Consider the following 27265-nt stretch of genomic DNA (forward strand, 5'->3'; position numbering starts at 1 on the left):
GGCCTCCTTGTTGACAAGTCTTATGTGGTGACTAGGATAAATATTGGAAAAGAACAATTTTAAAAATCTGAAAAAATGTTTAGCACATTTAAGATTCCAGAGATTTAGCATAACCAAAAGGAACATTTATTTTTTCTTGTATCCCTTTATTCAGTTAATAAACCCCTGCCTTCCATGCAATATCTGCTGGTTTACTCAATCTGACAAAATGTTCAATCTGTAATATTTAAAGTACAATTTGAAAAAAAAAAATCCAAAAAAAAACATTTTGGAAAAATAAACATATATGGAGTGGTAAATGTGTGCATTCTTTTCCATTAATGTAGGAGTTAACTCTAGGATCTACTTTAGAAATAATGTACAGGTAAATAGGGATCCTTTTTTCTGAAATAAGCATAATGAAATGAAGATCATCATGCATGTACATATCTGAAACCCAATAGGAACAAACTTCAAATTGAAATTCTTCCAAATATAAACATATATTTATATAGAAGAGTTTACATGTAAAACAAAATACAAGGACCCCTGAGGAATTGGTATCTCTGGGTGGGAACATTGGCCCATCTAGTCTGTTCTCCAGTTTATTCTCACAATGGCCAACCAACTGCACAAAGAAGTCCTCTATTCTCCCAGTAGAGGGAGAACGGCTAATGGTCAATACCCTCATGATTTCATGAATTGATCCAATCTCTTTTTTTCCAAGCCAACTAAGCCAGCACATCTTGTGTTAGTCAATTCCAAAATTTCATTTTATACAAGCAAAAGCACAACTGTGTACTTTCATAAGCAAGTTGTTATGGAACATGACCTTGGGTGGGGATTGGTTTCAGAGAAATCATTTTAAAGTCACTGTGTATTCATATACCTAGTTTATGATTATTCACATTTTTACAGTGAACACAGTCATTACACATGAATTAGCAACTTCAGAAAAGAAGGGGAAAAAGTGACTCTGAAGATTTACTTCAGGCTTTTCTCCTGAAGATAACATGCATTATGACTAATATCTAAAACTTCAGAAAGATCATACAGTAGGCAATACTAAAAGCAAAAGGTCATAACAAGAAATGTTAGGATTTGTTTGAGTGTCAAAACTTCCTTGCATGTGGCCACACACATTATAACAGCATATTGATTCACTTAAATATTCAACAAAAAATTGGGAAATGGGTTAGGCAGATAAAGTTATAAGGCATCCAATATACACCCCCCAGCCCCAACAGTATATGCATATGAATCAGTTTCAAAACAATCTTACTCCATTCATTAATAAAAAAATACCTAAATTTCAACATGGATTGATTAAAACAATATGATGGTTATTAGTATGGTCGCCCATGTCAAGTACATAACTCTTGGTGGCTAACAATTGTTATGAACAAAATAAGACAATGTAATGAAAATATAAGTAACATAAATAGCTAGGAAAAGATAATAGACAGTAAAAGTAATCATTCACAACAATTAATGCAAACAAGAAATGGGGCTTACCCACATCAACATTTATAGACACATATGTAAGCTTTGAGACTGAAAACAAAAACCGCTTCTACTATTAATAAAATCCAATACATCTGGAGGACACATGGTTGGATAAAAGGATTTTAATTGATGGATTCACTAGAAGAAAAACACGTTGGCGGATGGTGATTCCAAAGAGTAAGAAGAAATGCAGATTCGTCGGGAAAGAAGAACGGACGTTTTTAAAGGTTGCCGAATAGGAGAATGAGACAATTGTTTGATTTATTGTATCATGGTCAAAAACCTCGAATATATATATGTGTGTGTGTGTGTGTGTGTGTGTGTGTGTGTGTGTGTGTGTGTGTGTGTGTGTGTGTGTGTGTGTGTATACACACACATACATCTACATACATACATACATACATACATATATATCAGTATGGCGTAAGCTCTCTGAGAGTTAGAATTAGATTTGGATAGAAAGGTCATGTCCATTTTATACTTATACCTGTTATCTCGTACTTGTTTGACAAACTAAGCAAGCAAACAAGTAAATATTGGAGATTGCTTAGTATAATAGCGCCTAAGGGTTTCTTTCCTATTGAAACGATTCTTACGGGAAACAATACAGTAGAGACAGCATTCAAAAGGGACGCATCCAAGAAGCACACTAGCTTCGCGGGCTAACATTTTCCCTCCCCGCAACTTTTCACATACGCCTAACTCACGTTACATTTCCGCGCTACACCTCCCACTGACTCTGAAAACACGCTTTGCTGCTTTCGGAGCGGCGGCGGAACAACACAGCCGCCTTTGGCCCCACCCCCGCTGCCGCTCTAGCCTTTCTCTCTCTATTCTTCCACGAAACCGGGTGGATGAGCGCGTGCCTGCTCAGTTCTGGCGCCCGCAAAAGAGGAGGTGTGGGAGGGGGGGACGGATCGGAGAGCGTTCACAGGAAGGAAAGACCAGCCGAAACCATTGCACTCGCCGACCTTTTTTTCTATCCGCCCCCTGTTTCCTGCTGGGTGGCCTCTTCCTCTTTCTGTGCCCCTTTCTTCTATTACCTTTGTGCAGCATTGGTGAAACTCTATGACTTAAATTTCTCTGTTGGCAACTGCATTTCCTTCATCCTTTCCGAGGGTCACTTGAGTTTTTTAGGAGCTTCTTTTTTTCATCATGATATTATCTTGTAGCTATATAATCCGAAATTATAGCAGGAGTTGAGAGAGAGGGAGGGGGGAAATTACCAGTGGAATGATAAATTCTTGCTTGTGAGAGGTCAGGTTCTATTTGATTGCATGTCTTCTTTTATACCTATCCTGCCTTGGTTTATTTTTTTCTGAATTTATAATTGCAAATGGATGTCTCTGAAACAGTCTGTCAGGAAGCTGGTAAATCACCTCCCCTTTTACCAGACGATGTTTGTGCAAATGATCCTGGACTTGTCAAGCAAGACCATTCACACAGTTCATCATCTCCTTTCTTTGGCAACACTGAATTGCAACCTGTTGCTCCTTTCAACAGGAAAGCAGGAGGAGAGTGTAGGATTCAAGTGGTATGTTCCCTATTTCTTCCAAATTCACTGTGGCTTGACTGGTTTTGTGCAGAAATACCAAATACAAGATTGCAGATATATGTAGGATCATGAACTATCATTGATCATGAAAAAGGTACATACTTAACTGAAGGACCTTGCTACTGACATGGTAATCAAGAAGGGTGCAAAGTGGTTGAACTCATAACAATTCATCATTTATTTTTAAGTATGCTTCCGTATTAAGATGTGTAGAAGAATAGATCTAAGCATTGGTTACAAATGTGTATTTGGAATACACTGACAGCAGTGGGATAAATTTGTGTACTCTTAAGGATCAAAACACCCCAGAACTGTATATTTTGAAATAGAGAACAGTGTGCTTAAGATTTGCTCCTATTCTTTTACTGTATTATATTGTATAATATAACATCTGCAGTTCTATCACATGTATATTTATATAATTTTATTTTCTACAGTTCAGTCATGTCCAACTTTCTAAGACTGAGAGAATGTGATTAACCCAAGGTCACCAAACTGACTTTGTGCCTAAGGTGGTACTACAACTAGTGGTCTTCTGATTTCTAGCTTGATGCCTTAACCAGTACACAAAACTGGCTTTCTTATATTATGTATAATTAGTTCATAATCAGCTTTTAAAAGTAATTTCAATTTTTTACTTATTAAGACTTTTCACTTTATTTTCACTGAAAGTGGAAGCACCTAAATGATCTGGATTGAACTAGAAAAAATAAACCAGGTGAGACCGGAAGGAAGGAGGATTGTGAAACTAGCTTCATATCTTTGCCAAGAAAATAGTATGGATATGTCAATAGAACAACAGGAGCTGAGGTCAACTAAAGACAGGCTTTTCCATTTATAATTTGAGCCATGACACAAATAATTCGTTTTTTGTGCCTTAAGCAAAAGAAACAATTGTGGGGGAACGATTTGTAGAATATAGATGTCTAAGAACCAATCCTTGAAAATAATCATAAATATTGTTTTAAAATAATATATTTCTTTAAAAATGTTCATTTGGTTGTTTTTAAAATGTGTAAGATTAGGAATCCAAACTCTTAAGTTGACTAAACTAGCTGTTTGTGGTGAGAGCTGTAATAAAAGGGATCTGGAGGATACCAATTTAGGAAAGTTGCTCTTAATATTCACTAAATTTCCTGAGAGCCTTGGTAACCTGCCAAAATGCTTGCCTGCTGTGACCCTGTGGTTATTTTGACATGTTGGCAGGGTAGAGCCTTCGCTTTTGATGCACTTAGCTTTAAAGGTTCTTGAAACATCTTGAAAGCACAGCATGAGGTCAAAGGCCATCCCTGTGACCCCCCCTCCCAGTTCAGACTATAAGGATGATGCAGTTTGTCTGTGTTATGCTAAATTGTGGATGCCGAGTGCCTCTAAAACCCAGGGCAATTATAAGAATAATCTCCTGAGATCCAAGTTCAGTGCAACAAAAGAGTTCATCACACTTGCTAGAGGGGGAAAGTGTGCACACCATGGCAGATTGGGATGCAGATTAATTGACTCCTTATACTATCTGTTGTTTTTCTTATGAGATAGATTGTTATCTCTTAAATATGCATATTCATATTACTTTTCCTCAAAGTTTATTAGTACTTTTATGTAAGAATACTGGAATAAATATAATGTAGTTCAAATTTGACTTTGAAAAAGAATAGTTGCTGTAGTTCAAATTTGACTTTGAAAAAGAATAGTTGCTGATGCAGTTGTAATTGCAATAATGAAAATTGGAATTAGTTTATAATGACTTATATTGTTAATACCTTTTACAGAACAATTTCTGATTTTGTTTGATGCAGATTGGGGATATTAAAATAAAAGTTACAAACGTAACTTTTGAAAAAGAATTACTGTTTTCAACAGTTGAATGAAATGTCGGTTATAAATTTAGTAAATATATACAGTGCATATATGAATATAATAGTTTGTTTGAAATCTGCATCTTTATATAGGATTATATTCAGAAAGAGCTGTTCTTTGTTGATCTCAGATGAGCAAGCATGTCCCCAGATCAGTTCTGATAATATCTTGAAATAGTGAGAAGCCAAGATAGCATTGGAAAGAAAGAAGGGACCAGAACAAGAGAAAGACATCAACACTGGGAGATATATAATTGTGTTTGCACAAGTTTTAAACAAGGAAAAAGGAATCATTTGTGAGGAAAAGGTTAATACTTTTTTCTGCTCAGAAATCATTGTTCTATAGTATACATAATAAAAATGTTGTATTTGTTTAAATCGGACTTGAAGAATGATAATGCAGCCTACTGGTTTATTTATTTTTATTCATTATAGTCTGTGATTATGCCAGTCTATAATGCCGAGTCTTGGCTGGATGAATGTCTGAAGTCTGTTCTGGATCAAGATTACCAAGGTTCTATTGAACTGTCTGTTTTTAATGATTCCAGCACGGTATGTACATTCATAATAATCTATTTTTACTTTTACTGTACTACTATAATTTGAATACCAGTTCCAGTTAACGTTTAATCTTTAAATGTTAAAAATTAACCTTTTGGTGCTTTTTCTTACCAGGATAATTCTATAAATATAATTAACAAATGGCAGATTTTGTTGGAAGAAGCGGGCATTCAGGTAATACTGGGAGAGAACTACTCAACTCATCCAGGTGGAGGTAGGAGCTTTAAAACTGCATGTGTAACATTTTCCTCAGCATGAGAAATCAGGAGATATTTATGATACTTTGTATAGACATACAGTACAAATATAATTGAGCTTATGGGCTAAGAACTCAGCCTATTTGCTTTTTCTTTGGTCTCCCCTAATATAATGTTTGTTGAACAAACTAGAACTTATTAAGTAGGACCATTTGAGGGTCCCCCTGAACCCGCAATTCCTGTTTGAGGATTAGATGGCTTTGTGCCTAGTGGTGATTTTGCGTAGCTTTGTATTGTATTCCAATTGTGCCCTTACTTGGAGTGGAAAATTCCTTTTACAGTTACTGATGGTTTAGCCATCTCTTGAGTGGATTACTGGAATGCGCTTTCATGAAATTGTCCTTGAAGAGCATCCAGAAGCTGCAGCTGCTTCAGAAAATGGTGGCACATGAGTGCCCTTTAATGTGTGCACATTACACCTTTGCTCCATAGGCTGAATTAGTATGCTTCTAAGTGCAGTTCAAGTTGCTAGTGATGTTGGTACTTTATAACATAGGAGTGAGTTATTTGCAGGACTGCCTCTCCCTGATCATTTCTACCCATCCCATTAGATATTTCAGAAAAAGCATATTATGATGAGCCAGATTGTTGGAAATATGCTGTAAACCACTTTGAGAGGGCTGTAAAGAACTGTGAAGCAGTATATAAGTCTAAATGCTAATGCCAATTATGAATCATATCAATTAAAGAAAGCAATCTAGTAGGATCCAGGAAAGGAGGCTATTGTGGCAGTGTGATTGAAGCTCACCTCTTTTGCTTGCACATTGTCTTGGACAAGTACAGAAAAGTTGAGCTTTGTGATGCCCTAACTGCTTTCTTGATTTTTTTGTGTGACTTATCCTGATTTTTCTCTTTGGAGAATGCAGTGACTTACATCCTACTAAAGAACTAACCCAGCTCCTCTGAACATCATCCAGTGTCATTTGCACATGCGTTAGACTTAGATGCTCCATTTTTACTGCCAAAGAGAAATACCTTCTTAAAGTTTGATCTAATATTAAGCCATAACTGCAAAATTAATAAATTTTATTAAATATAATTGAATGGGGATGTTGCCAGATAAAATTTGGAAATCAGTGAGCATCAGTTGGATACATTTAAAAATCCACTGTAAATCACCCTGCTTTGCCTGGCAAAAAAAAATGAAATATTTTGTATCTTACATTTTTGGAAATATATCCCTGTTTGTTTTTTTTTGTTTGTTTTCTTGTCAATTTTTAATATGCACTTCAGAAACACATATCTGTTCTTGTACAAGGTATAACTTGGTTGAAAGGGCCAGGAAAGAAAAAGCGTTTGTTGTAGGCTGGGAAGAAGCCAGTCCGGTTGTATGCTAGACTGAAAAGTATGAATAATGTTAAATTTGTGATACCAGCCAAAACAAATAGCTCCAGTGTTGTTAGAAATGGCTGGAAAGTAACGGATTCAAATTGAATTGCCAAGTGTAACCAGTCTAGAATGGAGAGCAGTTTGTTGGGGTGTGAACTGTGAATGGTTTGTATTGAGTTTTAAAGTTGTTGTACTTTTTGGGTGAGATGGCTAAAAAAAAAGCAGGAGAAAGAATAAATTGCATTTAGAGAATGTTACTAAGACATTTTAATTTGTTTCCACTTTAATTTTTGTATGCTCATAAACACTTTATGCAATGGGTAATGCAATTAGGATTGCCTTTTGCTATTAAGATTATTTGGAAGCTGCAATTAAATGAAAAAGCTGGAAAATGTGCTGTGGATATGCTAATCATCTCTTTTTCTCTGTCACACACACATCTTTGTATAACTATGTATATACCTTCACAGTTTGTATTTTATTTATGAGAAAGAAAAATGTGACTTTAAGATGACCCATTTCCCAGAAATGGAAAATAGTGAAAAGAAAATTATTTCTAAATACAGACAAACATCTTGCATGTTTCTGTTTTCCCAATATGTCACCATGACTATTCAAGTTCTTACTCCAGTCCTGGAGGTATTTTTTTTCTCTAATAATCATGTACATAGGTGCACTGCTGGATCCACACTCCAGAAAAATCGCACGGCAGGAAAAAATAATATTAACTGAATTTAACACCCACTGAATAAAATAAATTGCCTGTAAAATAAAATATCCCATTTATAAAATGAATGAATCTTTCACATGAATATTCCAACCATTTTTTCTTTTGCAGCCCACTCTGATAGGTAGAAACAATCAAAAGTGTGTGCTCAAATGTGCGCTCGCGCGTGTGCGAGCACAAACACACACACACACTTTTTCATCTTTCTACCCAGATCCAAAACAACAACAACAAAGCAAAAGAAAACAAAAAGTCTGGGCTGGGATAAAGATAATAGGTAACTGTTTAAGGGAGAGAAAGTGACACAAAAGTGGGAATAAAATTTGATGGAGATGAGGCAAGGGAAAGAGAATGAACAGGAAATGGAAGAAAAGAGAGAATTCTTTTGGCAAAACAGAAAAGGTTAACATGTAGCATGCAAATAACTCATCCCAGGCATCCACTGTTTTTTAGCCATCTATAATCATTTGAAACGCCTCCTCTATTCTTATGTTTAAAAAAAGCTTTTTTCTCTACTTGTAATGTATAAGCCAGCAGGGTTAATTGCATTTCACCTAGCATATAGCAATAGCACTTAGACTTATATATCACTTCATAGTGCTTTACAGCCCTCTCTGAATGGTTTACAGAGTCAGCATATTGTCCTCAACAATCTGGGTCGTCATTTTACCGACCTCAGAAGAATGGAATATAAATAGTTTGATTTCATTTTTTACTTTTTGTCTGCTCCAATAAGAAGACACATAAGTGCTTTACAGTATGCATTCAGTAATAGGGTTAAAAAAAAGTGATAGAAAGCCTCAAGAAAACTAGGCACCCACAACATACTGGTCACACTACATTCCCAAAATGTGCCCACATTCAGCACATTCAATACTCCATTGTGGAAATAGGGGTAACTATCTCAGGAACTTTTCTGTTGGTTTGAAACCCAGAAATTTTAAGAATGGACACATGCTTTCAAAATTTGATTTTAATTATGTATAGTGACCCACAAAGTCAGGATCACTCATAATACTAAGCCATAACTGTTTGTGGGGACTTTTGGCTTAGTATGATTATCATTACTAACTAGCATTCTTGAGTGTTGTAAAACACCATAGCAGCAAATAGCTTCACATTAAAGTGTACCATTAATCACTTCTCTCCATATTACTTTTTTTTCCAAGGCCATGTTGCTTGGTGGAGTTTTTTTAATATTAAAAAAGAAGATTTTTAGCCATTTTTGCAACATACTGTGAACATATTGTGAGAAAATATTCCCAGTTTTATTCATACACTAGTCTGTTCAAACACTGTGTCTAGTCCTTGTGTGTTCTAGTTTCGTAGATAAGTTAAACATTTAAGGCTAATTAACCTACAGTTAATTCAGATTATCTCTATCTGTTGCTTGGATTGTTCAGTAATTCATTAAAGTTATTCCATATTTATGTTTCACAAGCTTTGAATTTTATTCTTTAGACATGCTCCAAAAATAGACTTTTTCTTGAAACCAGTTTAACACTTTTTAAAGTTGACTATTTATACATTTTCAGAAAAAAAATATTTGTTTTGGATTTCTGCTACTAGGGTTAATTACTTAAAAATTAATTAGAAATTAATTTTTAAATCTTTAAATTGTCACATTGGAATAATTTTTTTAAAAAATCTACATTTTTTTCTGCAAAATGGAAAAAATGTTTTTTCTATTTACATTACTTTAGATTTTCTCCTCAACTATGTAAGTTGAGGAAAGGTGTATAAGAAGAGGGATTGCTAGGTATAAATCCTTTTTAATGCAGAATATGTGCATTTGAAGAGCCTGTTTAGCTGGAAATGTTGGTCCCTATATCCTTAGTGGTTTAGTTTGCTGTAGTTATGATTAGTTAACATGTGTAGAGAGTATTCCCTTTGAAACAAGCCCCTCTCCAGCCCCCAGGGATGAAACAATGTGACAGTCTTCACATCCCGTGTTTACACTGGATTAAGATTCATTTCTGGTTCTTTTCTGTCATGGAAAAGGAACAAGAAAAACAAAAGGGAAAACTCCCCACAAAAGAGAGGGTCAGTGCTTTTAAAGAAACTACCACAAAACTACTTCTTTCCAAGAGTGAGGAATGTTAATATCTCATGGGGTCTTAGGTTTTTACTCCTGTGGCCATGGCAACATGTTCTTTTCAGTAATGGAGCAGGCCTTACAAAATCACCAAGGCCTGGCACAGACATTTGACTCTCCTCAGTAGAGCAGTATCACAATGCATTCCTTGCTCATGCCAAAGGCAAGATTCATAGTCCCGTTTTAAAGTTTTTGTACATGTTCTGGACCCGGCGTGCAACCATGCCAGGGGCCAGTCAGCTTTAAACTTCACGCTTTAGGATTGGTGTTTCTCAGATCAGTTTATTAACAGGAATTCTTAGTAGCAACAGCACAGTACAGAATGAAATATCTAGAATCATAGTTGCCTTGATATCAAAAAAGGTTGCTGTGAACAGCTGATGGCTAAACTGTTTTAGTACCTTAAACATCTGTTTATCCAATTTAATACCTTGTTCCATAATAATCTGCACTTCAACAGGTTGTTCCTCCTTTGCCTCAAATAACTTAATTCTTAAATCTCTTAATAATTATTTCACATGAGCAGGTTGTTTTTTCCTTTGGCTCAAACTCATCACCGCTCACTGTTTTGTCTGTTTATTTTCATTTCAATGTTTATTTCATTTTTAAAAATATATATATTTCATTTTTGCATTATAATTATTTTAGTTGATTAATTTGTAGTAATTGAATAATTGTTATTCATTGGTCCATTGTATTTTTTACTGTCTAATAATATGAGTTAGCTGGACAAAGTATAAAAAACAACATAAAATAGCATAAAAACAAATGTGCAGAACAAAGTACTAGATGCAGGGTAAAATGATAATGAATGGCAAATAAACATGAAGGATATCAAATAGAACATTTGAATTTTTGCTTTACATTTTCAAAAACTACAATTTTATGCTTAGTGATTGAACTATATTTTTATACTTGCATTTGGTGTGTGTATGTTGTTAACATATTGAATCAAATGAATGTTTTCATTCCTGCGGCCACGTGAAATCACGAGCTGACGGATACAAAGTTTAGTTCATATAGGAGTTATAACTATATACGTTTAAGCCACAAAGGTCAACAAAGAATTTTCATTCTCAATGTCTTTTGCTATAAAATTTTAAAAAAATATTTGATTCATATATTGAGACTGCAAAAATCAAGAAAGTGGGGATAAAAACAGATTTTTCTAAGAAGGGATCAAACTAGTTCCAATTATAGTACTAAAAATGAATAGTGCATATGTTCACAGGAACCATCTTTTTTTGTTCAATCTAGAACCATGGAAAAAATAATCAGTGGAATGGCTTGGCTATTGAAGTTGTGCATGCTCCATCACTGGAGGTTTTTAAGAAGGAATTGAACAGACATTTGTCTGGAATGGTATCTCCTGCTTGAGCAGTGACTTGGATTAGAAGACCTTCAAGGTCCCTTCCAACTGTGTAATTCTATTATTTGGATAATAATGCAGCACTCTACATAGATACATTATAAATTGCTGGCATCTGAACAACTTTAAACCTTGATTAAATGAAATTTGAATGGTAGGGGTGTCCATTCCATCTGTCCAATCTGTGCAATTAACATAATAATATTTGCATACATAAATTAGTGTAAAATACAATACATACTTACACAAAAGTGCATTGATGCAAATCATGTCAATTGTATACAGTAAACTTCTTTGGAAATACTTGGCTTTGCCCATTGAAATGTTAAATAAATTTTTTCCTCTTGTATCTGAGGTTTGGACCTTTACTCCAAACGGAGCTTTACTATAATGCTTCTTTCAAACCATAGAAAGAGAAGGAAAACATTGTCATTTCATATGGATGCAAATCAGGATTTATTTTGGATGCTCAAGCCAAACTATAGCTGCTTAATGAGAATATACTTCAGATGTATTTTGGAAAGAATGCTAATTTGTATAGGTATTTGGGCCTTTTAAGTTTAATGTTACATAATTTCAAGTATAAAATATAAATTGCATTGATTTTCATATACTGCATTGACTTTATTTTATCAACAGTTGGCTTTGCTAAAAATCATGCTATTGATCAGAGCTCAGGGGAGTATCTCTGCTTTCTGGACTCGGTAAGTCTTTTCCAGCAATTGTTTATTAAATGTAATATAAAAATGTATATTTTCAACTGTCTTGTTCATCTCTTTTTCTTATCATATAAATGTGGCTGATAGTTTTTGATAGATTTATGTGTGTTTCATGGAGAATTATTTGATACATATTGCAGCTATTTCTACATAGACCATTACTTATTAAAATAGGATTATAAAGACTATAGTGTCACCAGAAGTGAAGGTTGCTGAGGTTCCCATAAATAGCTAGTGGGCCACATTTTTTTGATCTTTGATTTAATGATCAAAATTGAAATGACACACTCCATTGATTTGGAACAATGGAATGTTACAAACTATGACATTGCTTCAGGCATAAAGTAAGACAATTTTATTCAACAAGGTGCTCTCCAAATGTTTTTGATTATTGTTCCCATAATTCTCATGGTTGACTTTCGAAGTGTTTGAACCTTTCCCATTCTTTTTTAACCATATAAGTTAAATAGGTGGTACTTTTACTTCAAGTCCAGTATCTTAGATAAAAAATACATATATTAGTTGTGTGAGAAAATTTAGTGGTAGTCCATGGGGTCACAACAGCATTGCTAACTAATTCTTTCAGATTCTCAGAATAGTGGAGTGGGACTTAAATAAGTTACGTTATGTTCTGTTTAAATATTCAACATTGCAGGTAAGAGCTTCTACAAGTGAACCCAGAATTTATGAGATCATGTTTCTTAGGAGGATGAGTGCTTTAACTACAGCAACAAATGACACCTTTTCTTTTCCTTCAGAGACCTTCTCTGTGTTGCTGCCAGAAGCATGTAAGCATTTGGCAATTAGGAGGAGGCTAATCTAGCAGAAATGCTGCTTTTGGCAGATTGCTATATTAATTGTCTTGCCAGAATCATTTAGACCTCCCAGTGTGCTTTTCCTTCTTTTACCTTAAAGGAGCCATAACAATGATGAGAACAAAACTAGAGACAGTTAATTTCTAATATAAGCAAACAAGCTTTATTGAATTAGCTTACTGTATGAATACTGTATGAATAATTAGTCTTATATGTCTGCACAGTTCTAACTTCAAATCCCTTCTTAGCAAATATAAATTTGCACCTGGAATTTTACATCTCAAGAAACCCTCTGTACTGTAGATCAGTGGTCCCCAACCTTTTTATCGCCGCGGACCAGTCAGCCTTTGATAATTTTACCGTGGCCCGCTGAGCGCGTCGATGACCAGCGCTAGTAGCGTAGCCTTGCGCAGGCGCAGTTCAGTATGGCTAGCGTAGATAGCGTAGCACAAACTGCGCCTACGCAAGGCTACGCTACTAGCGCTGTCTACGCTAGCCCTACGTAGCTGCGCAGGCGCTCTTAGGTTTTTTTCAGGAATCGGCCGGCCGCTGCAGCGATCATGGCCCCTGGCCGCTGCAGCGATCATGGCCCCTGGCCGCTGCAGCGATCATGGCCCCCGGCCGCTGCGCGGCCCAGTGCCAGGTACTCCACGGCCCGGCACCGGTCCACGGACCGGGGGTTAGGGATCACTGCTGTAGATGCTTCTATTATAATATTGCTATCATGAACAATTATAGTTAAAGTTGTTGGGATAGCTCATCCACATCACAGGTGTCAACCTGATGGCATCAAATTGCCGTAATGTGACGTTTTGCAACATTTTTTTCCTTAGTGGAGCTGGGGTGGGCGTGGCTTGCGCATGATGCATCTGGCTCGCGGGTGGCCAGTTTGACACTTCTGAATTACATGATGAATACATAAGAAAAAACTTAATCAGAGTCTCTCAGGTATTAATTTTTAGTTTGCTGTTGCTACTTCTCAAAAGTTACTTAATAAGGTATCTCTAATGTGGTAAGCTTATTTAGAAAATTGTGACAGTTCATCAGTATATATTTTTTACATTAAAAAAATATGGGCTACTTATTGGTCACTAACTGAATTAGTTGGCCAATGAGACTGGGAAGTTAATCCCAGTTAACTTTTGTTTCCCCATCTACTCTTTCCCCCCAGTAGAACTTCAAAACTAAAAGTCAAGTTTGAAGATCTAGATTTTAAAGCTTATGTCTATTTTATTAGTGGAGTAATTATTCTCTCTTGGATTGGAGAGAACACTAGCTAGCAGTGTTTCTTGGTTTGAAAGTATCTAATGAAATACTGGATCCCTGCCAAATTCTGTTTTTGCTGTTGCATTTCAACACAGTAATCTTGGATTGCTTGTGAGACTTGAGTTCTAGGAGACTGGTTCTGTGTTGTTCATCTCTGACTGGGCAATAGTGACCATAATCACTTTGCCTGGCAGATAAAAAAGAGTACATGAGATTACAATATCCCTTCTTCCTTGGTATTCATAATCTGACACCCCCCCCCCCCCAGTGCCTTTGGTTGATTTTGCTGTAGTGTTTGGTTGAGAGTGACAGCATTGAAATGTTTGCTTCCTGGAAACTTTACCTTCAGCAGACCTCTTCTGTTAATTCTAAACTACAAATGCTCTCTACGAGACTCAGGAGAAAGCATAAATTGTCTTTCTGCAAGTATCTGTTTCCTGAATATCATGGAGATTTTATTTCAAGATCGTAAAAGAAAACTAAAGTAAACAACAGCAGAATGGGGCCTGTAGCCCTCATCAGGAGATTGACAGATCCTCCCAAGAATATGAGAATTGTCATCCTCCTGTGCGCTGCTTGGAGAGTCCAAGCATGGGTTAAATTCAGTCTATCTGCCCTAGGACTGAGTAGATTTTTTCTTAACCAAGCTTCCCTTTGCCTCGTTGAGTTCAGTTTAAAAACTCAGTCCGCCCATCAGGACTATTTTTGGGGAGCTCCTCAGTCCTTTGTCAGATAGACTGGGCCTCTCCAAGCAATTCACAGTAGATTTTAGCTATTAATTAATTAGTGCTGTACTAGGTAGATTAGGTAAGGAAAAAGAATTGGCTTGCCTTTGAAATCCTGCTGAGGTAGCTGTTGGACCTCCGACCTGCTGCTGGTGGCACGCAGAGGTGGGAAAGGCAGAAGCAACTTGTCCGGCAGCTGCCGGCAAGTGCGGGGACAGCAGGAGGCTTCCTGCGCATTTCCAGGCCGTCCACAGCATCAGGAGCCTCCGAATTGAGCCATAGTGGACGCGGCAGCGTTTCTTTCAGTTCGAGGAGCGTGGCGGCCGTCTTGGAAGCATGTTTCTTCGTGCGCTTTCCTGGGCCGCTAATTGAGACACCAGCAAGCACCAGAGGACTTTTCTAGGCGGTGCGAAGCCGGCTGTCTAGCGTCTGGTGTCCTTCAAATTACTGTAGCTTCCATTTTCAATAAGCCAGCTCATCCGCTTTTATCTCAACCCCCAAGACCAGTGGAGATGGCAGATGAAGGTTTGGTGGCAAGGGAGGAGCTGGCAGGACCCTCTTCGAAGTGCAGTAGGCCAGATCCTCCACCTCAAGGGGGGAAAGGGCGGAAGGGCACTGAGGGGAAGAAATCCCATAGTTCCTCAGGGAGCAAGAACTCCGAGAAACATGAGGCCTTAGAGGGGAGGTGTGATAAGCCCCAGGGCCAGGACATATCACCTGAGTGTGAAGCAGCAGTGGCACGTTCCTCTCCTGCCAGGCCTGAGGATGGGGAAGCTCCCTCACACCAAGGGGTTCAGTCACCATCCTTCAGTGACCGGGAATCTCAGGTCGGGTCTCCCGAGGCCTCCCTGAGGTTTCCAGATTCTCCTAGTTCCTCCATGAGGGAGGAATTGGAGCCCTTTCAGTGTATCCTTCCTGAGGAGGATTCCTCAGCCCCTGTTAGGCGCAAGCATCACCTGGGCTCCTCCTGGTCTACACCTGCAGAGGACACAGGTCTGGCGCTGTCAGCTGAGATGAGGGAGGTAATCTCCCTAACCATCTCCCAGGGCTTTGCAGAAGGGATCGGTCAAAAGGAATCCAGAGGTGGCAGGCCTTCCAAGGCCAGTCATCATTCCATTGACAACAGGGATCGCACCCCCAATTCTCCAGGCACCTCCGTTACGCTGGAGGCATCTGACTGGGAAGAGGAGGCCTCAGACTAATTTGAATTGTTGGAGGATGAGGATATGCCCCCCGATAAACCTGCCTTAATGGGCCTCTTCAAACTGTCTCTATTGAAAGCCTTCTTGTACAAGGCCAGGGCTTCCACGGAACTAGGTCCATCTGATCCTAAAGATAAAGCTGTACCCTCTACTTCCCAGGATCCCAAGCAAGACCTCTTTAAGGAGAACGCTCCAGCTCAGGAGCTGATTCCGGTCCCCGACTTGTTTATGGATGTTGTCCAGCGCCAATGGGTGCAGCCAGGTACATTGGCTAATCCTAGTGGGGGAGACAGAAATGTGTACTCCCTAGAAGCTAAGATGGAGGGTATGCCCCGGTGGTCTCATTGACTTTTAATTCGGCCTTGCTGGCAGGCCTTCTAAACAGTCTCAAGGCAGAGGACAAAACGGCGTAAAGAGCCTGCCATAAGACGCACCAGGGCCATCAAGGCATCCACTTCTGCATCATTCTTCACAAGGGCATCCTTACTCTGGTTACGCCAATTGAGATCTAAACCTCCTCGGAGGGGTCTCTGTGGTGCCATGATCTCAATAGGATTGTAACAGCTGTGGAATACTCCGCAGACGCTTCCTTGAATGTGGCAAAGTTCGCCTCTCAAGCACTGGCCCCCAATGTGACCTCACGCTGCCTGCTATGGCTTCGCCACTGGCAGGCGGATATGAAGGCAAAATGGAAGCTGGCCTCAGCTCCATTTAAGGGGGTTGAACATCTCTTTGGAAATTCATTAGACAAACTATTAATAGAGACGAAGGACAAACGAAAGATCCTTCTATCCACCCATAAAAAGAATGAGAGGAAGGGCTCCAACTCCTTCAGGAAACAGCCATTTCGTGCTCAAGACAGCGTGCAGGCTTCTTCCTCCTACTCTTATCAAAAAGCATACCCCCAATCTAGCGATAGGAACCAGGACAGGAATTCCTTTGGGTACCGAGGTAGGCAGCAACAAGGTTCCTTTCAGGAGCCCTTTCATGGCAGTTCCAACAACCACCAATTAGGCAAGGCAAGTGACCACCAAAGCGATCCTCCTATCAGCAGCCGGCTACAACTCTATGCCAACTGGTGGGAGGAAATCACCATGGATACGTGGATTCTCAACACCATCAGGAGGGTTCTTGTCCTAGAATTTCTGACATTCCCTCTGCGAACGTTCATCTGTTGCCCCCCTCCACCAAAACCACCTCCAGAGGTCCCTCATGCAGGCAGAGATTCAACACCTGCTGCAAATAAAAGCCGTAGCACCCATTCCAACAGACCAGGAAGGGAGTGGAATCTATTCCATTCTCTTCCTGGTCCCCAACAGCACAGGGGAGTGGAGGGCCATCTTGGACCTGAAGCGCCTAAAACAACATCTGGCCTACAAGCACTTCAAGATGCAGTCCCTCCAGTCGATCCTGGACTGCATAAAGCAGGGGGACCTGCTAACCTCCATAGACTTGAAAGAAGCTTACCTGCACATGCCCATCCATGCATCGCACAGAAGGTTCCTACGATTCCATTACGATGGGAGACATTACCAGTACAGTCCAGAATGCGGCCGCGCGAGTGATTGTGGGCGCACCGCGATTCGCCCACATGTTTGTTTGTTTAGATGTTTGTTTAGATGTTTATTAACATTTGTATGCCGCCCTTTTCCCTGAGGGGACTCAGGGCGGCTCACATAAAATCAGGGAGGGGGAATACAAATAATGACGTAGACACATATAATAAAAGTAATAAGCAACATACATTCATCATTCGGGAGGGGCGGCTATCCTTATCCCCAGGCCTGACGGGCTAGCCAGTTCTTGAGGGCTGTGCGGAAGGCCTGGACGGTGGTGAGGGTACGAATCTCCACGGGGAGTTCGTTCCAAAGGGTCGGGGCTACTACTGAGAAGGCCCTCCTCCTTGTAGTTGCCAGCCGGCACTGGCTGGCCGATGGAATACGGAGGAGGCCCAATCTGTGAGATCTAATTGGTCGCAGGGAGGTAATTGGCAGAAGGCGGTCTCTCAAGTATCCAGATCCACTACCATGCAGGGCTTTATGGGTGACTAATAGCACCTTGAAGCGCATCCGGAGATCGACAGGTAGCCAGCGCAGCTCGCGGAGGATAGGTGTTATGTGGGTGAACCGAGGTGCACCCACAATCACTCGCGCGGCCGCGTTCTGCACTAACTGAAACACATAACACCTATCCTCCGCGAGCTGCGCTGGCTACCTGTTGATCTCCGGGTGCGCTTCAAGGTGCTACTTACCATCCATAAAGCCCTCCATGATAGTGGATCTGAGTACTTGAGAGACCGCCTTCTGCCGATTACCTCCCTTCGACCCATCAGATCGCACAGATTAGGCCTCCTCCGAATTCCATCCGCCAGTCAGTGCCGACTGGCGACTACGCGGAGGAGAGCCTTCTCAGTAGCAGCTCCGACCCTTTGGAACGATCTCCCCGTGGAGATTCGTACCCTCACCACCGTCCAGACCTTCCGCACAGCCCTTAAGATCTGGCTATCCCGTCAGGCCTGGGGATAAGATTCTAATCCGCCCCACCCGAATGTTGAATGAATGTTGTGTTTTACTGCTTTATTTTATTTATTCACATATTTTATGTTTTGTCTTGCACTCCTTCCCACGAATTGTAAGCTGCCCTGAGTCCCCTCAGGGAAAAGGGCGGCCTATAAATGACAAATAAAACTAAAAGAAAAAACTACAGGGCACTCCCCTTCGGCCTCTCGTCAGTGCCCAGGACCATCACAAAGCTTCTGGCAGCAAGAGCGGCTCATCTCCGCATGTGTCCAATACGCCTGTGTCCGATACGCTACCTGGACGACATCATCATCCAGTCCTCGAGTCGCGACCAAGCCCAGAGACATATGGACTCTACAATGACAATGGCTTTTTGGTTAACCGAAAGAAGAATCATCTCGAGCCAACCACAAGAATTCAACACCTCGGCACTATTATAGACTCGATATCTTGCCAGGTGTTCCTCTCTCCAGACCATCTATGCAATCTCAAGAATAGAATTCATTTGTGCAGGAGGACCAAATCAGTACCGATTGTCAAACTATCACAGCTTCTTGGCATCATGATCTCTTGCCTGAAGATAGTTCTCTGGGCATGAGTTCATGCCAGGGAACTACAGTGGTTCCTCTGCCGATGCAACAGTCAAAGGTCAGCAATTATCCCAGACAGGTTTGTCCTCCTCAGAAAGTGCTGTGTTCCCTCGACTGGTGGCACTTGACTGCAGTCGCGAAAAGGTACCAGTTCAAGGAACCCGAAAGAGTCATAGTCATGTCAGATGCCAGTCTCTATGGATGGGGAGCACATTGCCAGGGGCAGCTGACACAAGGAAGATGGTTGCAGAGGGAGGCAGCGCAAAGCATAAATTGGCTAGAGCTGAGTGGTCAGGATTGCCCTATGATGGTTTTCGGCGCAGATTGTGGGTCGCCATGTACTGTTACCTACAGACAACATTGCAACAAAGGCCCACATAAACCGGCAGGGCAGCACCCACTCCAGGAGGCTCATGACTGAAGTGGAGTCTCTGGGAAGGTGAGAAGAATGTCACCTAGCATAATTGTGTAAAGACAGATGCCTTGCGTCTAAAATGAGTTAAATAGTTCTGCTTTCTCTCTGTTGCTTGTCACCTTCTTGCCACTTTCTCCCAACAATGGACCAATTGTTTCCTTAAACTTTTTCTTGTTTTTAACATGTTGGAAGAAGCTTTTTTTGTTATTTTGTTACTTTTGTGGCAAACCTTTCTTCATTGTGAGCCTTAGCTTTCCTTACTTCATCTTTACAGGCTCAGGCTATTTGCTGATATTCTGCCTTAGTTATGTCCCCCTCTTTCCACTTTTTATACTTATCCTTTTTGTCTTTCAATTTGTCAGAGAATTGTTTATGCAGCCATGCTTGTTTCTTTTGGGAGCTGTTATTTTTCTTCTTCATTGGTATTGTGCTAGACTGGGCTTTTGTAATCTCATTTTTCAAAATTTCTCAAGCTTCTTGAGTTGTTTTCCCCTTGAGGATTCTCATCCATGGAATTCTTCCCAAGCTCTCTCTAAGTTTATTGAAATTAGCTCTCTTAAAATCCAAGACTCTACTTGTTCCAAAAAGAGATGCCATCCATCAAGTGATGAATGTTCTTGAAGCAATTCTGTTTTCTCCTATAGTAGAGAACATCTTTTTTGTTAATTTATCCTTACTCATTCTGCTATTTTGCTTCTGAATATATAACAAGAGGTATTTGATTTGCTTAAGTCCTATGATCCTTGCTTTACCCAAAACATGAATTTGACTATTTTTTCTTGTTTTTTCTTCTCTCCTTTCTTGTCTTGATGGCTATCAAGTTAGCACAGTGTTTTTCAACCACTGTGCCGCGGCACACTAGTGTGCCGTGACATAGTGTAAGGTGTGCCGTGGGAAAATTACTTTATATATAGTCAATATAGGCACAGAGTTAAATTTTTTTAACATTTTCTAATGGTGGTGTGCCTCGTGATTTTTTTCATGAAAAAAGTGTGCCTTTGCACAAAAAAGGTTGAAAAACACTGAGTTAGCATAACATCATCAAAACAAAGTATGTTTGACTGTGAGACCATACTTATTAATGACCCTGAGCTGTGGAGAAAATGCATTAATAACAAAGATATTTCTATAATTTGCATTTCCTTATTTATCATATTTGTGTGTTACCTCATCAAATGATAGGTTACAAGAAAATGAATTCCCAAATGAAAAAGATTTTATCACAAACAAATATAATTGCACCTATGCTAGATTCATATTTACTACCAGTCTTGTTGTTCTTGTTTAAATGTTCTTTGGAGAAACACTAGTTTTTTTACTATATGTCGATGAAGATTCTGAGTCATCCATGTAAAATTGTCTGCAAAATAGAATCATGGACTTATTTTATGTTATGTTTGAGATGTTTTGCTGCTTTTCCAAGCAGTTTCTTCACTCATGACTCTGCTGAGTCAACTTGTTCAGACTGAAGAAGCTGCTTGGATGAGTAGTAAAAAAGTCTTAAACCCATAAAAAATAAGTTCAGTTGCCATGATTCCATTTTCCGGACTGTTTTTACTAATTTTCAAAATATGAATAAGGAACAGGCGATTTTAATTGCAGGAAGCACTTGGTGAATTAGAACTAGTGTCAGGAAGCACAGAGTTAATTGTACAAGACCAATTGAATTCTGATCTATTGAGGCAGAGAAGAATGAGTCAATATGGCAAAATAGCTAGAATGTTGGACTAGGCCAAGAATACCCAGGTTCAAGTCCAATCAAAGCATTGGAAGCTCATTGTGTGATTTGGGGCCGGTCTTTGTGTTTTATCCAGCTTTCCATAATTGTTGATATGGGGAAAATTGAAAGAGAAAGTATTGGTCATTGAATTGAGGGAAAAGTGGAAGGAACTTTTTAAATTTTTAAATTTCTGATGAAGCAAAAAATATCCAGGATATTCAGTCAGAAGCTGTGCCCATGCTACTAGGGGATAGAATATTCAATTTATACACAAATGCATTATTAAGAACATATGTGTATTTTAAAAGACTTCAAAACAACTAAAGCAAGCTATTTTTACAATAAATGCTTGAACAATATTAATTGTTCTTTACTATGGCAACAGTAATTTTGCTAGATGAACTTTATAGTTTAAGAAGCTGCTGAATACAAATCTAATCTGATAGTTTCCCAGTTTTTGGGAGGCAGTTTTTGGATATTTGAAATAATATTTTGTAGAAGTCAAAAATGTAAAAAGCTATTTCAGTTTTTTTAAGTGAAAATACAGAAAATGTCAACATGCACAGATATAATCATATTTATAGAATGAAGCAATTACTTCACTGGCTTCTACATAATTTGCAAATTGCTACTGGTAGTCAAAAATAGTGCAGTTGTCTTATTTTCTCCATGGTTAGACTAACTATATGTTCTGATTTTTTATTGAACAAAAACTGTCAATTTTTGTCTTGTGAAAGGTTAAATCATGATTTAAAACATTGTTACTTTCACAGACATAATGTTATATCTGATCTTGGACAATGTCTGTCTTGGGAAATAAACAATTTATGTTAAAGTGGAAATGGAAATGATGGATTTTTTTAAAATTATTTTTTCCTTGGTGCAGATATAGTAATGAACTAGACAACAATAGAAATGTTTTACAAGTAATTAAAGTCTTAGATGAGAAAGGGTGTTCATTTGATCAATATGCAAACTCTCTGCTTGTCTATACAATACAATATGCAATATTTCTGGTGAAACAACAACCATATTCCTGTAAGCAATGTGTTTATTTGCTTTCAAAAACTGAGAAGTATTGTAGAAGTAGTAATTAGAAGTATGTTTTTCTTTACTTTTATGCGTTTGAAAATTCTTATCTGCATAGCAGATAATGAAAACAGTGTTGTAATGTTTGATGGAACCCCAATGTTACACACTTGTCCAAAAGAACTGAACTTTGCAACCCCCACTACAGTGCTACTTTTGTCAGAATTAAATATATTTGATTGCCGCTGAACTGGAATATGTGGAATCAGTTTTCTGCTTTATCATTTAACCATTCCAAATCTGTTCCCAATCAAATGCTAATAATCTGCTTCAGCACAAGAACTCATCAATGAGCCCATGCCTTTCCCCCTTCTCTATTCTATTTGCTTAGTAGAAGAATTTTGAATTACCACAATGTTTTAAGAGTTACTTTTCCACAATAAGTTAAACATGTGATATGTTGTTAAAGAAATGGATGTTCTTCCCATTACTTTCCGTGTTTAAGAGTACAGAAAGAAGAGAAACATTCCTCAAATTGATACACATCTAGGAATTACTTTCTATTCTTGTTGAAAACAGTTTAATACTATGCAATAATTTATGAAAACATATGTTACCAACTGTGAAATTTAACTTTGTCTATGATTGTTTTTATGTACATTTCTTACTTATCACTTTCAGTTCTCTAAGTTGGCAATGAATTATCTAGAATAAAATGTTGGTGTCACTCATGTAGAATGTGTCTGAATATGGATCTTGGGAACTGTAACTATTAAAAAAGTGAGAGGGAGTTTTTATATATTGTAAATGTGCGGGATTTTTTTAAAATTTAACTGAAATACTATTCTGCAATATGGACTGCATGATAAAAATTGGTAATCAGCCTTGGATCATTTTGGCTTATTAGAATTTTATGATAATTTCCTTCCATTGAATGACGTCATTTTTAACAGAAACAATATTTAACTAGCTTAAGTACCTCTTTAGTTTTAGTGGCATATTTTTTGGGGAGTATAACCTAAGTTTCTAGATTCTTTATTAGAAATAAAATGAATAGGTCTCTTAATTATTTTAGTATAGTTAATTGATATTTCTGCAAGATGCTGTACTTCGACTGTAAAGCAACATAGCTGATAGCAGAGTCTTTATGTTGTGCACTGAATTGTATGGACAATACGATTGAATAGAGCACAGTACAATAAAAATATGGATGCAGTGGCTCAGTGGCTAAGATGCTGAGCTTGTCAATCAGAATGGTAAACAGTTCAGCGATTCAAATCCCTAGCGCCGCATAACAGAGTGAGCTTCCGTTACTTGTCCCAGCCTCTGCCAACCTAGCAGTTTGAAAGCATGTAAAAATGTAAGTAAAAAATTAGGAACAGCATTCTGTGCACCTTCGGCGTTTATGTCTCCATGGCTTTGCCGACCACATGACCATGGAGACATCTTTGGACAGCGCTGGCTCTTCAGCTTTGAAACAGAGATGATTTATTATTTATTATTTAGTGCTTACTTAAATTCAAGTCAAATTCTTATGCCACAGTTTTGATTGCATTTTACAGAGAACTATCCTTCAAAAATATGTGTTTCTTTCACATGATACTGTCTTCAAGCTCTGGCTTATATTTCTGAAGTCCAGGGCAGGATCAGCCATATATTTTCCTGTTATTCTTTTTTGCCAATCTCATATTTTGTCAGTATTTAATAAAGTCAAGAATGGTGTGGTAGCCTAGTGGTGAAGATGCGCACCTCCCGCTTGGAAGGTTGGGAGTTCAATGCTAGGTATCAGTAGGTGTTTCTCTTCTAGGACATAAAGAAAAATATCTGCTATAATTCTGTATGACATCGGGAAGGATATCCATCAGTAAACGGTCATCTCCATCCATTCACCCCCAACTCTTCCCCAAATTCAGGCATTATAGGGTCATAAAAAGGGAGTTTTTAAATAGCTAAAATACAAGTTTTTCTATTATGTAGAAAAGAATTATCATTAAATATTTATTAAAGTATTAGGTTCTGTCTCAGTAACATTACTGCATTTTTTTGTTCTAACATACAGTATGTACAGTCTGCATTGACAACTGCATTGATTGAAATCAGAAACTGAAAATGGAGATGGACTGTTGAGGGCAAAATCTCCAGTACACTGATATATTTAAAAGTGGGTTGAAAAGCACAAATATATAAGTGTGTGAGATGTATTTTAAATCCTGTGATCAATGGATATTACAACCTTTTGTTCAGTTAAGAATAACCTGATTAATGAGGTTTTAAAAAAAGATTATGTAGCACAGTGCTTTTAAAGTAAGGCTTATTGAAATCCTTTCAATTTCAAAATGAGTTCTACAAAACTTTGTTGCTTGATGTATGTCCATTGAATACATGCTAGTGTGTCTAGTGTTATCTTTTATTTAGTATTAATAATCTGTCTCCTCATAATCATATATTTAAATGGTCAGATAAATAGATCATCTTCTTGAGACACCTTTTGAAAAGTCATTGTGCATCTTCAATAGAGAAAGACATTTAACTGTATAACCAGCGTTTCTACATTTGATACTCTGTTTTATTTTATTTTTTTCGTTTATCTTTAACCTTCAAATAATTACATGGAGCTACCGAGCACAGATTTTTTCTCCTTATCTTATTACTCTCTGTGTTTGGTATTCAGTGGTATTGATTTAGTTTCAAGGCCATTCACTCCCTGGAAGAAGGAAAAACAATAGTTTAGTTTGGCTCCAAAGTCTTTTAATCTCTTTCCCTCAGATTAGGGGCTGATACTAAGTATTTTCTGGCTATTTAAACTTTTTTGGTTACTTTCTTCAGCACTAGACATCCATATATAGAAGGTTAAGATCCTCCTTTCTGTACCATATATAAGAAACAGGGATTTTGTCAGAATTTCCACCATGAAAACATCACAAAATAATTATTCACATGCTACAGCTAAAGCATAAAAAATGAAAATGGACAGATGAAGTACATAGAAGACCATTGGCAAAGCTTACATTGTTATTGTGTGGAAATACATTTGGGGAAATATATGTTGATAAGTCTTTATAAATTCTACAAATTTTGTAGGATCAAGTAGTAGACTGAAATGGTCAAATTCTGGATTGTATTACTTATTATTGCCCAATATCCATCTCCTCCTCCCCACTCGTGGTAAACTAATCTGTATTCAACAATATTCTGCTATCATGTTTCTAGAACCTTTGTATCTATGTATGTATGCAAAGCTAAGACTCAGCATCTCTGTTACTTTTTATATAGCTGAAGAGAGAAGTAAAAATATCCTTTCATTTTTGCTAGTGTTCTTAGCTCTTTAATATTGCTCAGTTAAAACTATGACTTGTTTATTTTTGCTGATCATTAGTACCGAGGCATATTAACAATTTATTTCTTAGCTAAATAAGAGGTGCACATTCTGAAGTCAGGTGCAAATTTTTAATTTTAATTTGAATGAGTTTAAAATTTTACTCAAATGTTAATAGATTTATTATCTTCACAAATGAAAAATCAGAAAAAAATATTCCTGACATAACTGTTGCAAGAGTTTTGAGTCCTTTGAAGACATTAATCGTCTTTGGAACAACACTTTTTGAAGCATATGAGCAGGTTTAAACCGAAATACTCTGAATCATTCTCTGATTGTACTGAATTGGCAGTGTTGATAGCTTACTTCCTGTCAGAATCTTCCATACAACATTACATCTGCTATAGCAGTCAAAATCTTTTCTGATGAGTTGAAGCAGTGCAATAATATTTTCCTCTTTAATCCATTCTCTTTAATCCATTAAGGAAAAATAAACCAGGACACATTTATTAAAACTACATTTTATTACATTCCTGAGATCTTTTTGGTCACTTTCTGATTGCCACAAAGTCTATGGACTCATTCTGTTGGAATCAGGAAAGAGAGTATACAAGGTGAGATTAAGGCCTGAGAGCATATTCCTGGGTCCATCTTTGTAAGAGGAATTAAAATAACTGTAGTGGAGTTGTGGCAACCTTTTGGTGGCAAGAATTACCCTCATGGATGGATTCACATATATGGGTGGTGAAGAGATGTGGGGAAAAGATTGAAGTGATCCCCCAAAATGCTTCTCCCATGTAATGTCATTTATATATCAACACATTTGGTGAACACTTAAACAATGGCAAAACTAGTGAAAATGAGTTTACCTTTTTATAAATCCATCAAACTTTGCAAAGATGAGAAACATAGATAATTATGTGACTGGTTCTGCATAGTGACTAAGAAATCCTATTTTTAATTCTACCTGGTTTGCTAATTTCAACTTTTCCTGTCTACAATATTGCTTGCCATAGCAACCATTCATCCAAATTACTGTGGTAAGCTTTTTGTGGATATGTCCTGCCATTGTCCACTTAGCATGCAGATGGAAGACTAATGCTATAGTACACCTATTTCTACAATGTGCATTGGCTGCTTATTTGTTTTTATACTATTGTCCTCATCTTTGTTATCTTTTTCCACTTATGCATGCTGTTCTTTCTCTGTTACAAAATTTAAGGAGGCTTGTGGTACAAACTGGAATATTGGAGTAATTTGAAATTTTATTGCAGAACTCTTCTACTAAGGGTTCCCCATTAAAAATAATTATGGCAAACGGCTCCCAAATAAGCTAGATTTTTCACATATGCTAGTTTACCCAGGTGGGGAATTTTAGGTCTTATACAAAATATTCCTTCCTTTAACACAGCTTTTAATTCCATTAATTTTTAAATTAATGCTTTTATGTTTGTATTCTGTTGATATAAATCGGTATGCTATCATTAGATAAAAAGTGGTATAGAAAAATAGTGCTAGTAATTTAGGCACCAATGTTATATCTTTCTCATTTTATATTATTTCTCATGGTTTAAAATAAAATCTTGTATTATTATTTTTAAACAATACAACACAGAAAAAGGCAGTACGCTTCATGTCTAAAGTTTTGATTTTTGACTTCAAATTGTAATCATTTTTAAATCTTAATATTGTGATGGCCATGCAACAGTTTTCAAGTA

The 27265-nt window shown here is 37.8% G+C and overlaps 1 protein-coding gene across 1 annotated transcript in view; it reads left to right on the forward strand.

Annotated features, from left to right (window-relative positions):
* The first annotated feature begins 2318 nt into the window (after positions 1 to 2318).
* QTGAL (queuosine-tRNA galactosyltransferase) overlaps positions 2319 to 27265 on the forward strand; it is a 141290-nt gene continuing 116343 nt past the window's right edge. The window contains exons 1-4 of the mRNA XM_014065834.2: positions 2319 to 3019; positions 5329 to 5445; positions 5569 to 5668; positions 11871 to 11935. Coding sequence (XP_013921309.2) covers positions 2822 to 3019; positions 5329 to 5445; positions 5569 to 5668; positions 11871 to 11935 — 480 coding nt within the window. The 5' untranslated portion in view covers positions 2319 to 2821. The remainder of the gene's footprint in view (positions 3020 to 5328; positions 5446 to 5568; positions 5669 to 11870; positions 11936 to 27265) is intronic.

This window comes from Thamnophis sirtalis, unplaced genomic scaffold (genome assembly GCF_051295495.1).
Source record: "Thamnophis sirtalis isolate CommonGarterSnake01/CBP01778 unplaced genomic scaffold, rThaSir2_p1.2 scaffold_3, whole genome shotgun sequence".
Classification (NCBI taxonomy): Eukaryota; Metazoa; Chordata; class Lepidosauria; order Squamata; family Natricidae; genus Thamnophis; species Thamnophis sirtalis.